The sequence below is a fragment of the Colletotrichum spaethianum genome, assembly GCF_022836535.1.
Source record: "Colletotrichum spaethianum MAFF 239500 DNA, contig02, whole genome shotgun sequence".
Classification (NCBI taxonomy): Eukaryota; Fungi; Ascomycota; class Sordariomycetes; order Glomerellales; family Glomerellaceae; genus Colletotrichum; species Colletotrichum spaethianum.
This window is the reverse complement of record NW_026054772.1, coordinates 473935-486158: the sequence shown is the minus strand read 5'-3', so window position 1 is coordinate 486158 and position 12224 is coordinate 473935. Positions and strand designations below refer to the sequence as shown.

The 12224-nt window shown below is 55.7% G+C and overlaps 3 protein-coding genes across 3 annotated transcripts; 2 read left to right on the top strand and 1 right to left on the bottom strand.

Annotated features, from left to right (window-relative positions):
- Positions 1 to 7332: 7332 nt before the first annotated feature.
- Positions 7333 to 8049, bottom strand: ColSpa_01019 (C-8 sterol isomerase; the record flags this gene model as incomplete). The annotated part of the gene is made up of 1 exon (XM_049267231.1): positions 7333 to 8049. One exon carries the CDS (start codon positions 8047 to 8049, stop codon positions 7333 to 7335), a length of 717 nt encoding a protein of 238 aa, XP_049123188.1.
- Positions 8050 to 8684: 635 nt separating this feature from the next.
- On the top strand, positions 8685 to 9389 carry ColSpa_01018 (exosome complex component CSL4; the record flags this gene model as incomplete). Its single annotated transcript, XM_049267230.1, has 2 exons — positions 8685 to 9149; positions 9219 to 9389. The coding sequence occupies 2 exons, from the start codon at positions 8685 to 8687 to the stop codon at positions 9387 to 9389; spliced, it is 636 nt and encodes a 211-aa protein (XP_049123187.1).
- A 1699-nt stretch (positions 9390 to 11088) lies between these two features.
- Positions 11089 to 11856, top strand: ColSpa_01017 (sporulation-specific protein 5; the record flags this gene model as incomplete). Its single annotated transcript, XM_049267229.1, has 1 exon — positions 11089 to 11856. One exon carries the CDS (start codon positions 11089 to 11091, stop codon positions 11854 to 11856), a length of 768 nt encoding a protein of 255 aa, XP_049123186.1.
- Between the last annotated feature and the right edge of the window lie 368 nt (positions 11857 to 12224).

The following is a 12224-nucleotide window of genomic DNA, read 5'->3' as shown; positions in this document are numbered from 1 at the left end:
GGGGCCGTCGTTACACTAGGCGTACCCTCTACGACGCCGTTGGGGGGCCTGGTGGTGTACGGTACTCCTTTTCCCTGGCGTCCCTTTTGATGCGAGTCCTCTGATGGATGTGCCCACCGGCCGTGGGGGGTCTGACATGAACGTGGCCGGCTGCTTCTGCTCAGAAATCACATAGCACTGGCAAGGGGGCTCCGGCGAGATGCAGGTGAGTACACAGGTCTGTCGCCGGCGCGTCCCACTGCTGATGGGTATATATTCACCCGCATGTGGACGAGAGACTGCGATTCCCAAAGACGCTTCCAATCTACACAACGGTGATGCGAAGGGCAACCATTCCAGCTGTAAGTTGGAGGGATTCCATTGTCGCGACTACCGTTGATTTGTAACCATGTACTTGCTGGCTGTGGGTTGTATGTTGCACCCTATCCGTCATCCTGCGTCGGCTTCCCTGGTTCCCGCCTGTTACCCCTGAATCTGCAGGAGACACGCGCGATGGGAGGATGTGTTGACCCCCCACGGCTTCTGCGCAGTATTCTCTCACTTCTGGTGAGATACTGGTCACGGTTACCATGAGGGGCGTCGACATAGCCATCCGGAGTTCTATGCTCTCTGTACTCTCTAGATCAGGGGCCCTCATGTGGTAGTCGTGATGGCCGACCTGCGCGCGACACTACGACGGACCGCCGCTTAACAATATGTTTTTCAATGGAAGAAGAACGGTAGACATGGTGAGTGAATAAACGGACCGTCAGGTGCAGACAGCTGACTCGATGCACGGCAGACGGCGGTTGTTCCGGTCCAAGGGGGGCCCCGTTACAGGGGGCATCTCGGGCTCGTAGTGACGTTCTATGACGGCCATACATGATCTCGAACCGTGGTAGCCTCGGCTTGCTAGCGAAGTCTTCGTGCGGGTCTCGTCGTTGGGTGTAGGCGTATCGCGGTCGAGCTGTTGAGCTGCGCGCGCTCCGAAGGGGCGTTGATCCAGTGCCGTCTACCTCCCGTGCCGCCCCTTTACTTGGTAGCGTTGTAGTATTGTATCCACGGGCCGGCGTGACGGACCGCAGACGATGTGTACGGACAAATTAGACCGTGTTCCGTAGAGAATTGGCTTTAGCTAAGTCGGTCCAGTTGGGAGCCAAGCCCAGCACTCCCCGATACGTCGCGACAGCCAAAGAATCGTCCGAGCAGCATTGTGACATGCCACCCCTCATGTTCGTGAACGAGTTGAAGACAATGGACATGTTGAGATGATCTCGGCTTGAAAGTACTGGACACCTGCCGTCCCTGTTTTTCGTTATCTGAGCTGCCACTTCGGCATAGAAGCTTGTGTGCTTGGACCGGCGGGGGGCTTATCGTGATATCACTGAGCTCTCCCTTCTCTGCTTGTTTAATGGTGTATTAGTTTTGAGGATGATCATATACAAGGAGCTGTTGAAGGGCCTTGAGATACCCTGCAGAGCAGACAGCATGCTGCGGTTGCCCCCGTTTGCTAGATAGAGAGGCAGGCATTCCCACATCCTTAACATTTGTTCCATTCTTCGCATATAACTTCCATTGCTATACCCGCCACTCTACCCTGATACTGCACTTATCATGTCATTAATTTACCTCCAAGATAAACACGCGATGGTGGGTCATGACCAGACTGTGATAGATATCGCGCTCTTGGCGGAGAGTCGGAGTAAGCTGAACCAGGTCACTTGTCCTCCCAAACTGCCTTGGAACTGGAATAACACCTCTTTCACGAATACATGGCCGACATGAAACTACGTGACGGGTGCCAGTCTTTTTTGCAGCGCTGCATATCATATCGCTAGTCAGGCGAAGCGCGGTCAGGGCGCCTTATCAGCCCGCTCGACTCACCTTAAATTACCCCTGATAAGCCGACCCATCACTCTTGCGGTTGACCGAAAAGTTTTCTCTCTCCTGATAACATTATGTGAAAATAAAGACCGTCCTCGTTGAGTCTCTTTCGGAAGGGCTCGTGGGTTTAGAGACGCTCCCCCGGCATCAAGTACGTTCCCTCTCCTTGCCAGGCAGGGACAGCACGGCGCTTTAGTACTCGAGTATCGTAGAAGACCGACCCAAGTCGCGAGACTGGGCGGTCAGATTGTTCCTCTAGGCTGTTCTTGATATTCCCGGCTACGTCACCCGCTCCTGTCCCGGCTCATCAACCCATGATCCCAAATTACGACCATGCCACGGCAACAGCCCGATATGTCATGAACGGCATCGCCGGAACCGTCGACTTCACCACGCATCATGATTATCATCCTTTCTCTGGCGAAAAATGGAACTATGAGCTTAACTAAGAGCTTATGAGCTCGCCGTACTCTATCATCGGTGGTGTATTGCGCTGGGGACACGCAGAGGATGACAGGCACACCCAGGGAGCTTGCCATACGCTGTAATCATAGTATCAATGTCCCATTTGAGGCAACAGCTACACAGAGAGCTCTGATTTCAGGTGTAGACTGTACATGTGTGATCTAGTTTGCGGAAAAGTCTTGTTGACCTGTTTATGAGGGAGAAAGTCTGGCAACCCGTTGACAAGCATTTCAAAGGCAGCCATCTTGGTCCATTTAATAAGAACCCGAAGCGTAGATCTCTGTCAGACTGATCCTTCTCTACATTACGCGCTAGCCCACACCTATTCGACCTCGGATCAAGGACATCAACTGCTGTATCGTTACGGGGCGCCTGAAATTGCACCTGCACGGCCTCGTCTTCCAAGGGCCTTCACTAGTTGAGAGTCTGCTGCCCAGCGATGAGTAATCCTTATACAGAGTCCGATAGTATCGAATGTCCCACTATGCAGACCTGTATTTGGCTGAAATGGAGCCAAGGGTTCGGGCCTCCAAGGCTCTTCCAAGTTAAGTTCTGCGAGTGAACTGCTCCCACTTAGCCCAGCTGGAGCAAATGAAGCCGGTACACGCAAGATGTCCCAGAAACCGATACAATCAGAATGAAAGCTGTTGGGCAATACTTCTTCTTTATTATGAATAGTGAGCAATGCAGCTTTTCTCACCCCGACCAGTACGCCTTATCAAACAGCCTACCCAATCGACGTATAAACAGCAACAAATATCTATCAACGAAACAACAGAGAAACATGATTGAACCGGGCAGTCAGGCATTAATTTCCCTTACCCTGGGTACCTGACCGCGACACCTCACCGACCACGTCCTTCCCAACGTGGCCCTCGGGCAGCTCGTTCATGGCGTCCTCTTCCTTGTCCAGGTGCCTGAACTGGATCCAGAAAATGACACCCGCCACGGCAGCCAGCACGGCTATGATGCCATAGTTCCACACCAGGTACGGATCGGTGCTCAACGGCGTAAAGGCCTGGCCCAGCGCCGCCGAGATGGCAGACATGAACAGCGCCACGGCCTGGACCATGGACCGCATGTTCCTCGGCGCTTTGCTGAACGCGTATTCCAAGCTGGTGATGCTCGCAAAGATCTCCGACAAGGCGACGAGGACGTATGCGCCCGTCTGCGCCCACACCAGGATGTCGACAGGCGGGCAGGGGTCGCCGTTGGGCAGGGTCCCCGAGGCAAAGTTGCCGCAGGCGGAGCGCTGGTAGATGTAGTACTGCAGGACGCAGGCCCAGACCATGGCGGCGGAGCCGGTGAAGAAGCCGAATGCGATCTTCTTAATGGGCGTGAAGGGGATCTTGAGCTTGCGCAGGGTCGGGTATAGGACCAGGTCGCAGAGGGGAATGAAGAGTATCAGCGCGATGGGGTCGAGGTTGGAGAGTATGTCGTTGGGGAGGCCATTGAGCTTCATCGTGGCGGCTTGCGAGACGAGATTGTTGTTGACTAATGGTTTGTTAGAGAAGTGGGATGTGGATAGGGGCTGGGTAAGAACGAGGGCTTACGTTGATTGTAAGAGAGCCAGTAGATAGGATACCATGAGAAGACGGCACAGGCCGCAAACCCACGACGCCTGCCAAAGTTAGTATGTCATCGAGATACAAGGACACCGGAAGACTCACAGCTCGTCAACCCAGGCATCGTCAAAGGTCATCCACTTCGGCCGAGTGGCATCGGAGTAGTGAGATGGCTTTACCGACTCCCAAAAGGTCCCATCATGCATGTTCTTCCACGTCCTAACAGGGTTGATCGACCACCTCCCCTTCTGCGCGTAAAGGAATGTTCGGATAGCAGGCCCCAAGACCGATCCCGCGGGAGGCGTGTCGCGATACCTGCCCTTCCCCCACCACATGACCAACGGGCACAGCGCCAGCATACATGTCGGCAGCGTGAAGCTGAGCCAGAAGCCCACAAACTTCTCAGCGTACACCATCGAGATCTGTCCGACGAGCGCACCGATGTTGATGAACATGTAAAACCAGTTGTAAACCCTGTTGATCGTAATGGCCGGGTCGACAATGACCTTCTCCCCAGACGGCAGCGTGCGGACGGTCAGGTGTTCGATGTCGAGCTGCTCAGTGATGAGCGGGCTGATATTGGGCTTGAAGCCGCCGGTGGCGAAGCCGATGGTGATCATGCCGATGAGCAGGGCGGCGAGGGAGTTGCCCGCGGGTTTTGTGATGACGGGCGGGACGGCGGCGGCAATGAGGATGAAGTGGCCGAGCAGGTCGATGGCAATGGAGATGCAGATGGTCTTGTAGCGGCCCCAGTACTTGTCGGCGACCCAGGCGCCGAAGAGGGGCATGAAATACTGCCAGAACTGGTTGAAGGTCGTGATACCCGTGGAAGCCTGCTGGCCCATGCCCAGGGCGCCGGGCTGGCCATGAGGGGCGGCGCCGGTTGTTGAGCCTGGTGGGAGGGGTTGCTGGATGAAATTGGTGACTGGATATGTCAGTTCTGAATATGTCAAGTTTGTAAACCCTAGTTATACGTACACTGCGTCAAGTTAGCAATGTCAATCCCAAAAATGAGCCGACTTGACTTACAACGATGACGGAGCCATAGTAAGAGAAACGCTCGCACAACTCGACAAAGGCGATGGTGAAGAGCTTGAACGGGATGTGATCGGACACTCGCCTGAGAGTGTGCAACTCCTCTTCGGTCGGTGCATCTGGCCGGGGCTGGATTCCCCTTTTCTCGTCCAGAGAGATGTCCTCATAGTACTTCATGTCATAGGAAGTCTCCCTAAGCTGGGTGCCCGGGTGGGACTGTTCAATCGTGTCCACGGCAGGCATCGTGTTTGCGTTCTCGCTCTGCGATAACAAATACGGGATGAAGTCGTCGGTCTTGAACACTGTCGTCCCAGATAACCTAACGGCCGTGGGTGTCCAACAATATATATGGACTTGGCTCGCCGGCTGATGTATGAAACACTGCGTCCGGAGCCATGCGGGCGACAGGGTTGGTAAGAGATCGTTATCTTGGGGAAAGAAGGGTAAGGATTGGCTCGTGATAACAAAAAGAGTCGAGCACGCAGGGATACTTGGACGAGGATAAAACGATCAAGAAGAGACGGCTGCGTAGCAGATCGTGGGGGAGGGGGGGGACTACTCGGAGAGCGGCAGGTTTGGGGTCGAGGAGGCTTGAGCTCAGGGGGCAAGTGTATGAGAGACCAGATGAGATGGAAACCAGATGGTCGAATTGTGATCTTCCACTTGGATTGCCCGCTCATTGTATGGAAATTTCTAACGACATAGTATGTTTTGAGCAACGGTTGGTGTTCCGGCAGCAGAGTTAAGCATATGTCCGTTATATCGGACGCTGATCACTCAGTAGGGACAATGAGCCATGTTGGCTTTTTGACATTACTCGGCCGTAGGTCCCTTCGCAAACAACTCTCTAGACGTTCTTTTCTTCGGAACGATTGCGTGGAGCATTCCAAGTGACCGTCAGAAGCAGATTTATACATGAATTCCCTTTAAGACAGTCGCTTCGATGCCATCGAAACAAACCATTGAAAGTTAGAAGTCTCCAGTGGGCGCTGTAAAGTTGTCTCAGTCGCATTTTGCCAGAACCCAGGTAGCATGGACGATGGCAGCGGATAGAGTTGTTCAAATAGCGCCAGGCCAATCGAGAGAGTTAATTGAATCTGAGAACTTCTCAAGAGGGCATACGCGAAGAAGTCGATCGGAGTGTTGTACTTCTATATTTTGCTTGTCAAAATTTGCCATTAACTCCATGATTGACCTTGTTCCTTGTGTCGTCTTCTGAGTAGACACTAAGTGACTTAGGTAGAACATCATCTACTCGCACCAGATCCCACAGAACGTCTGTACTCTTCAGGCATTTTGCGAGAATCTGAAGGAGATAAGAAGACAAGACTTGAGTTTCGATGTTTCACATTCATCGCATCTTGGGTGTTGACGAGAGTACCCTCCAACTCCATGGCCCGAGCTTTGAAATGCATAGCAGATCGTATGTGGGTGGCGTCCTGGGCCATTGCTGGCATAATCGAGCGGGAAATATTGGTTCAGATACATAATTCCACCCAGGCGGAACACGTATCTGCTAACTCTCAGACAAACCGAGAAACAGTTCAAAAGAAACAGGTGGCGGGCCACAGGTACTCCCGATGTCCTAGTCTCTGGTCTGTGTTCATCTCTTCTTCCGTGGATCAGTCTTCACAGATTGCCGGACCCATGCTAGCCGTTCTGCTCTCTTTGCTTGATGAGTTGTTTTTGTTATAACTCCGGTTCAAGGCTGTATTTCCAACGGGCCGTTAGCACTCAAGAATGCCAATGGTTGCATCAGTACTGCTCCAGATGTATGCTTGAATTGAGCGGTATTACAGGCCTTGTCGGGTCCGCGACACCAGCAGCCGGTCGCCAGCGCCTTCGTCCTGGCCCGGCTAATGCTTGGCCGTTGATGTGGAGTCGAAATACATCGGAGTCGGATGCCCCCTCCGATATTTTTTAATTCGACGACGCCGGAATGGAAATCGGGTTCAGGTGGACGGTCTGATGGCAGCTTCTGAAAGAGATGTTGGCTGCGTGCTTGCGTGACATACAAGACAAGGGTCTCACACTTGGAGCTGTTCTCAGGGTTGTGCTTGAGACCGTTGCGCAATTGGTTCGCCGATTCGATGCATGTCTCTCACCTGCAAGTACAACATTTCAACCGCAACCTCACCGACACGGGTTGCTAGTATCCAAAAGCATCGACGAAATGGTCCAGGTGAAGTGACTTTGCCGCCTGTTCGGCACTATTAAATGGTAATATAGACACAAGCATTCGAAACGACCGAATCGAAAGTTCGAGATGAGAGCAGCGATAGGCACGGCTCTACATGTGCCCTATCATAGGCTCAACGTTTTCCTTGCCTCGACCATTCGAGTCGGTCCAGGACGGTCACGACGGAAGCCGTTCTTCCGCCTCGTATCCAGAATCTCCATCTCCTTAAAACTTGCCCTTGAGCAAGTTGGCAATCATCTCACGGCCAGTAATGCGCGTCGTCGTCCACAGGGTAGGGAAGTCGAGGGTGCTAGACAGACCATCGGCGAAGCCAAAGAAGAGCATAGGGGGGATCCAGCCGCGGGCGTACTCGAGGGCAAAGCAGCCCTCGTCCATCTTGTACTGCTTGACGTCGCCGCGGTGCAGGTGGTGGACGCTGCCCTGGGGGTAGACCTCGGCCTCGTAGGCGCCGGGGACGTAGGCAAGCTGGGTGCCGTAGAGGATGTTGAAGTAGTCGTCGGCGGTGTGGCGGCCAGAGTGGCCCTCGGTTCCGATGGCGGTGCCGAAGACGATGAGGTACTCGGTAATGCCTAGAAGAGGACGTGTAAGTATGTCACGTTTGAAGAAGACGACGAAGATGCGACGAAGCTTACTGGCGTGGATGATGTACATGGCGCCCATAGCACCGCCGGCGTTGTTAAAGACCCATTCCTCGTCAAGGTTGACGTGCTTGGGGACGATGCCGTTGAGCTCGGTCACAATGTAGTTGACGACAGACCGGGTGTCGTTGCCGTGCGCGGCGATGGCGCGCTTGGAGAGGTCGTGCAGGTGCTCGTGGTCGAAGATGTAGAACTTCTCCAGGTTCTTTTCAAGGAACATGTAGATGGGCGTCAGGAGACCGATCCACAAAGCCAGCGTAAACAACCGGCTGAGAGACGCCATTTTGATTGCTCAGGGTCTAAACACACACAAGATGGGAATCCAAAGGAAACGGAAGGAACGTAGTGGCCCAATTGGCAATGTTTGGTGGTGAGGAGGAAGAGGGGACTGGAAAGTCTTGCGACGGGTGCACCGGCGATATTTAAGAGGGCCAGGTTGAGCTCCAGCGGGAAACCGTCGCATCGCCAATTGTTTTGGTTGAGAGATTGGACCCTGCATTTTGACCCTCCCAGGTTCTTTCTGCCTTGCGCCACCGCCCCGGAAACTCGACTTCCCAGTGGCCTGACAGAGCTTAACAGTGGGCTTGCCAGGTCAATTAGCGGCAGCTGGCCGGATAGCGGGGCCCCGGGCAGCACCTCTCATCCAAACGGCGGGTCGCGGGACCGCTTCTCGCTGAAAAATTTCGGACATTCGGGTTTTCACGACCGCCATAGCAACCACCGAAACAAACGGGACGGACTTTCAAAACTCAGCCTCACACACGGAGCTGAGGAAAATCTCGACCGGGGTCAACTCATAATTCGCTTACTCATTTTTCGTCGCCTCGATCTCACCTCTCACGACGATTGCTCGCAAGTACGAATACGACGTCCAGCCAGACCTCAGTCTCACACGTCATAGACGCAAACACATCCAGTATGGCCACGGATGAGATCCCCCAGAGCGCCGTGCCGGGCAAGATCCTAGGCCCGACGACACGGTACGCCGCCGGCCCGGGCACGCACGTCTACAACGGCAACGTCGTGGCCTCGCTGCTGGGCGATGTGACGGTAATCCCGTCGGCCAGGGCCCAGGCGGGCCTCACGAAGCGCCTCAACCGCATCACGCAGCTGTCTGCCGATGAGTTGGCGACCATCTCGGTGGCACGCTCCGGGGCCAGTAAGAAGCGCGAGGTGCTTCCGGACGTTGGTAACATGGTACTGTGCCGCGTCGTGCGGTTAATGCCCAAGCAGGCCATCGTGACGATCCAGCAGGTCGGCGACACAGCATTGCAGACGGAGTGGCAGGGCGTCATCCGCTCGCAGGATGTGAGGGCCACGGAGAAGGACAAGGTCAAGATCTATGAGAGCTTCAAGCCTGGCGACGTGGTGCGGGCTCAGGTGGTAAGTGTTTTTGCTGTCCTCGATGAGATGGGATGAGAGTGTGTAGATGGCTGACTTGGAATGCGACAGATCTCTCTGGGAGACCAGGCCAACTACTATCTCTCCACTGCCGCCAATGAGTTGGGCGTCATTATGGCCACCAGCGAGGCTGGCAACGACATGGTGCCGGTGAGCTGGAAGGAGTACAAGGACCCGGAGACGGGCGTCGGGGAGCCACGCAAGGTGGCCAAGCCGAACTGATGGGTCTGCGTCTCATCTATTCGCAACTTCGGGGCAGAACCTCTTGGGCTCCATAACGAGCAATGTCTACTGGACCATGTATACAGCCGAGGATGCTCGGAAGCGAGGCAATAGAGTTTTCTGCTCTGCCTCGCCAACGAGGCTGAGGTCTCTTCGTCGCCGAACAGGGAAGAGCTCTCGTGGCGTTTCGAAACGCGAGTCCGGGCATGACGACATGGCGGTGGGTTTTGTTGGCGGTTTCAGAGCCTTGGCCCAAACCCCAAGGGCCGGTTTGCCGGGCGTGCAACGGCCATCTGAGCCGACGCTGCTTTTTTATCCTTCTTCTGAAGCTGCTGCTGCATGAAATCTTGACGAAAATAAAGCAAAGATCCACCGCCGGCGGCCGTCTGGAGAGGGATGTGGTCGGGCAGGGTGCCTTGCGTGTACATTGCGACAACAGCACTGGATACCGAAAGTCAAAGGGCTGATTGATGGGCAGCCCGATGTGGAAGTCTTGTCAATGCAAGGGCGACGATCGAGAGTTGTCAAAAATAGGGAACGGGTTTGGGGCGCAAGGATGGGCGAGCGGAGGGAGGAAGGGAATAAGACGACGGGAGCTCGCAGGTTGTCAGACGGGACAGCACATCACCCATCACCCGTCACCCCCGACTTTGTCGTTCCCGTCATGACAAGGACGGCATGGGTACACATAGCCAGGCATTCCGCAGTTGACCTGACCTTTAAATTAAATAATCAATCAACGCAACGAGGAAAGACGTGTGACCTGCTTCCCGAGTCGAACGGTTGCGGCCCGCCAAAGACATGAGAGGCAAGAAATGAAGCAAGATTAAGCAAACTCACAGGCCATTCCCGTCCCTCTCTCTCCCTGCTGTCTTGGTAGAGCGGTGCATCCAAGGAGGTTGCTGGAACGCGGGAGTGGAGCGATCCTGTCCCGTCTTTGTCGCCCAAATTGGGTTTCCTCGCCCAATCGTCCGACGCCGTTTATGGCATCCCCCCGCCGCTCCGCCCGGTTGGAATCCCCCCCGGTCCTCTCATTGATTCCCCATTCCCACCACCCACGAAAGCAAGGAGGCGCAGTGAACCCGTTCGCGTCGTGGGTTTTCCCTCGCTGTGTGTTGGGTCAAGGGACGGCCCAAAAAAGGTAGTGGTGTCACACAATAAAGCCGGTGGCTAAGGTGGCATGTGGGCAGGATTTCAGGCAGATGAGTTTTTTCTCTCCCTCGTTGCGAATGCCCAACACCCGTTTGCTTCTCTTCTGACATCTTACTTTCCCTTGCTGTCAGAGACGTTCGGATGCACACCTGCGCAGAGGCCGAGACGAATCTCTTTTGTCCAGAAGCTCAAAGCGCAAGCAAATCCCACCGCACTTTTCTGGTATAGAGACCTCCCACTTACACATGATCGTGCGCCCACCACTGCCACCACCCCTCGCAATCCAGACCCCCTCCTCACGAACGCCGCGCACCTCAACGTCCACGCCTCTCAAACTCTACGCCCCGCTTTGTTATTCTTCCACCAGCACTTGGACCGACCCGGACGACTCGAACATAACCTAAATAGGAGCTTGATCCTTCCTCGTCCTCCTGCTCCTCCGCCGTGTCCCCGTTTGGGCGTTATACCATACTCCTCTCAACTACACTTCGCAAATACACCATAACCGCAGCGACGACCCGGCGAAACACAAGCCATGAGCGCAACCATGACCATGACCGCCGCCGCAGTGCCCTCGCCGCCGCCGACTCTCTCCCTCTCGACGGACCGCTCCGAGCAGCACTCCTGCCCCAGCTGCGGCGTCGTCCTCGAGCCCCCGCCTGCCCTTCTCGAAGCGCAGTCCCGCATCGCCGACCTCGAGGCCCAAGTCCGCCTGCTAAACCAAAAAGCCGCCGCCGCCGTCGACCGCTGGGCCGACTACGAAGACGAACTCACACGCCTGCGCATAGCCACCTCGCAGACCTCCACATCCCTCGCCGCCGCCCCTACGCTGGCCCCGACCCCGTCACCCACGCGCACGAGCTTCCTCTCCGGCGGCGCAAACAGGCTGTCCCAGCTCCTCAGCCCGCGCGGCATGAAATCCACGCCGAACCTGCGCACCCCGTCACCTCCGGCCGCCGGCGCGGGCAACCCGGCGTCGACGGACGACCTGCGCGAGGCGCTGAGCAGGGAGCAGAACCTCCGGCTGGCGGCGGAGAGCCGGCTCAGCACGACGAGCCAGGAGGTCGAGGAGCTGAGCGTGAGCCTGTTCGAGCAGGCCAACGAGATGGTCGCGACGGAGCGGCGGGCGCGCGCGAGGCTCGAGGAGCGGGTCGAGACGCTCGAGAAGCGGGACCAGGACAAGCGACGGCGGCTGGAGAGGCTCGAGGGCGCCGTGGGGAGGATCGAGAGGGTGCGCTCGTTGCTGGGGGAGATGAATGCCAAGGACGCGGGGGCGAGGGAGGCTGCGGAGCCGAAGAGGGCGTCGCAGCCGTGATGGCAGGGACCGAGGCGGGCGAGAGTGTACGATGCATAGCGGTGCGATGGCCGCGGGACTACTTTCTACGATGACATGACTAGCATACTGAGCGGGATCTTTGGCAAACTTTCTCGGATACCTACGGACGGATAATTTGGTGGATGGCTATGGGGGGCATAATGGGACCTGGAGGAGCATCAAAAACGGATGGATTGGGTGGGAAATTGCATATTCGGCCATAATCTGAAAGACGGAACAAGAGGCACGAAACCAGGTATCTGCAACACACTCTCTCTTTAATATCTATCGACAAATGGTCGATCAGTAATGAGCGGACTCTCGGGGAGGTAGCAGCTACTGCTCATCCTCAAGTCCGTCCGTAATGC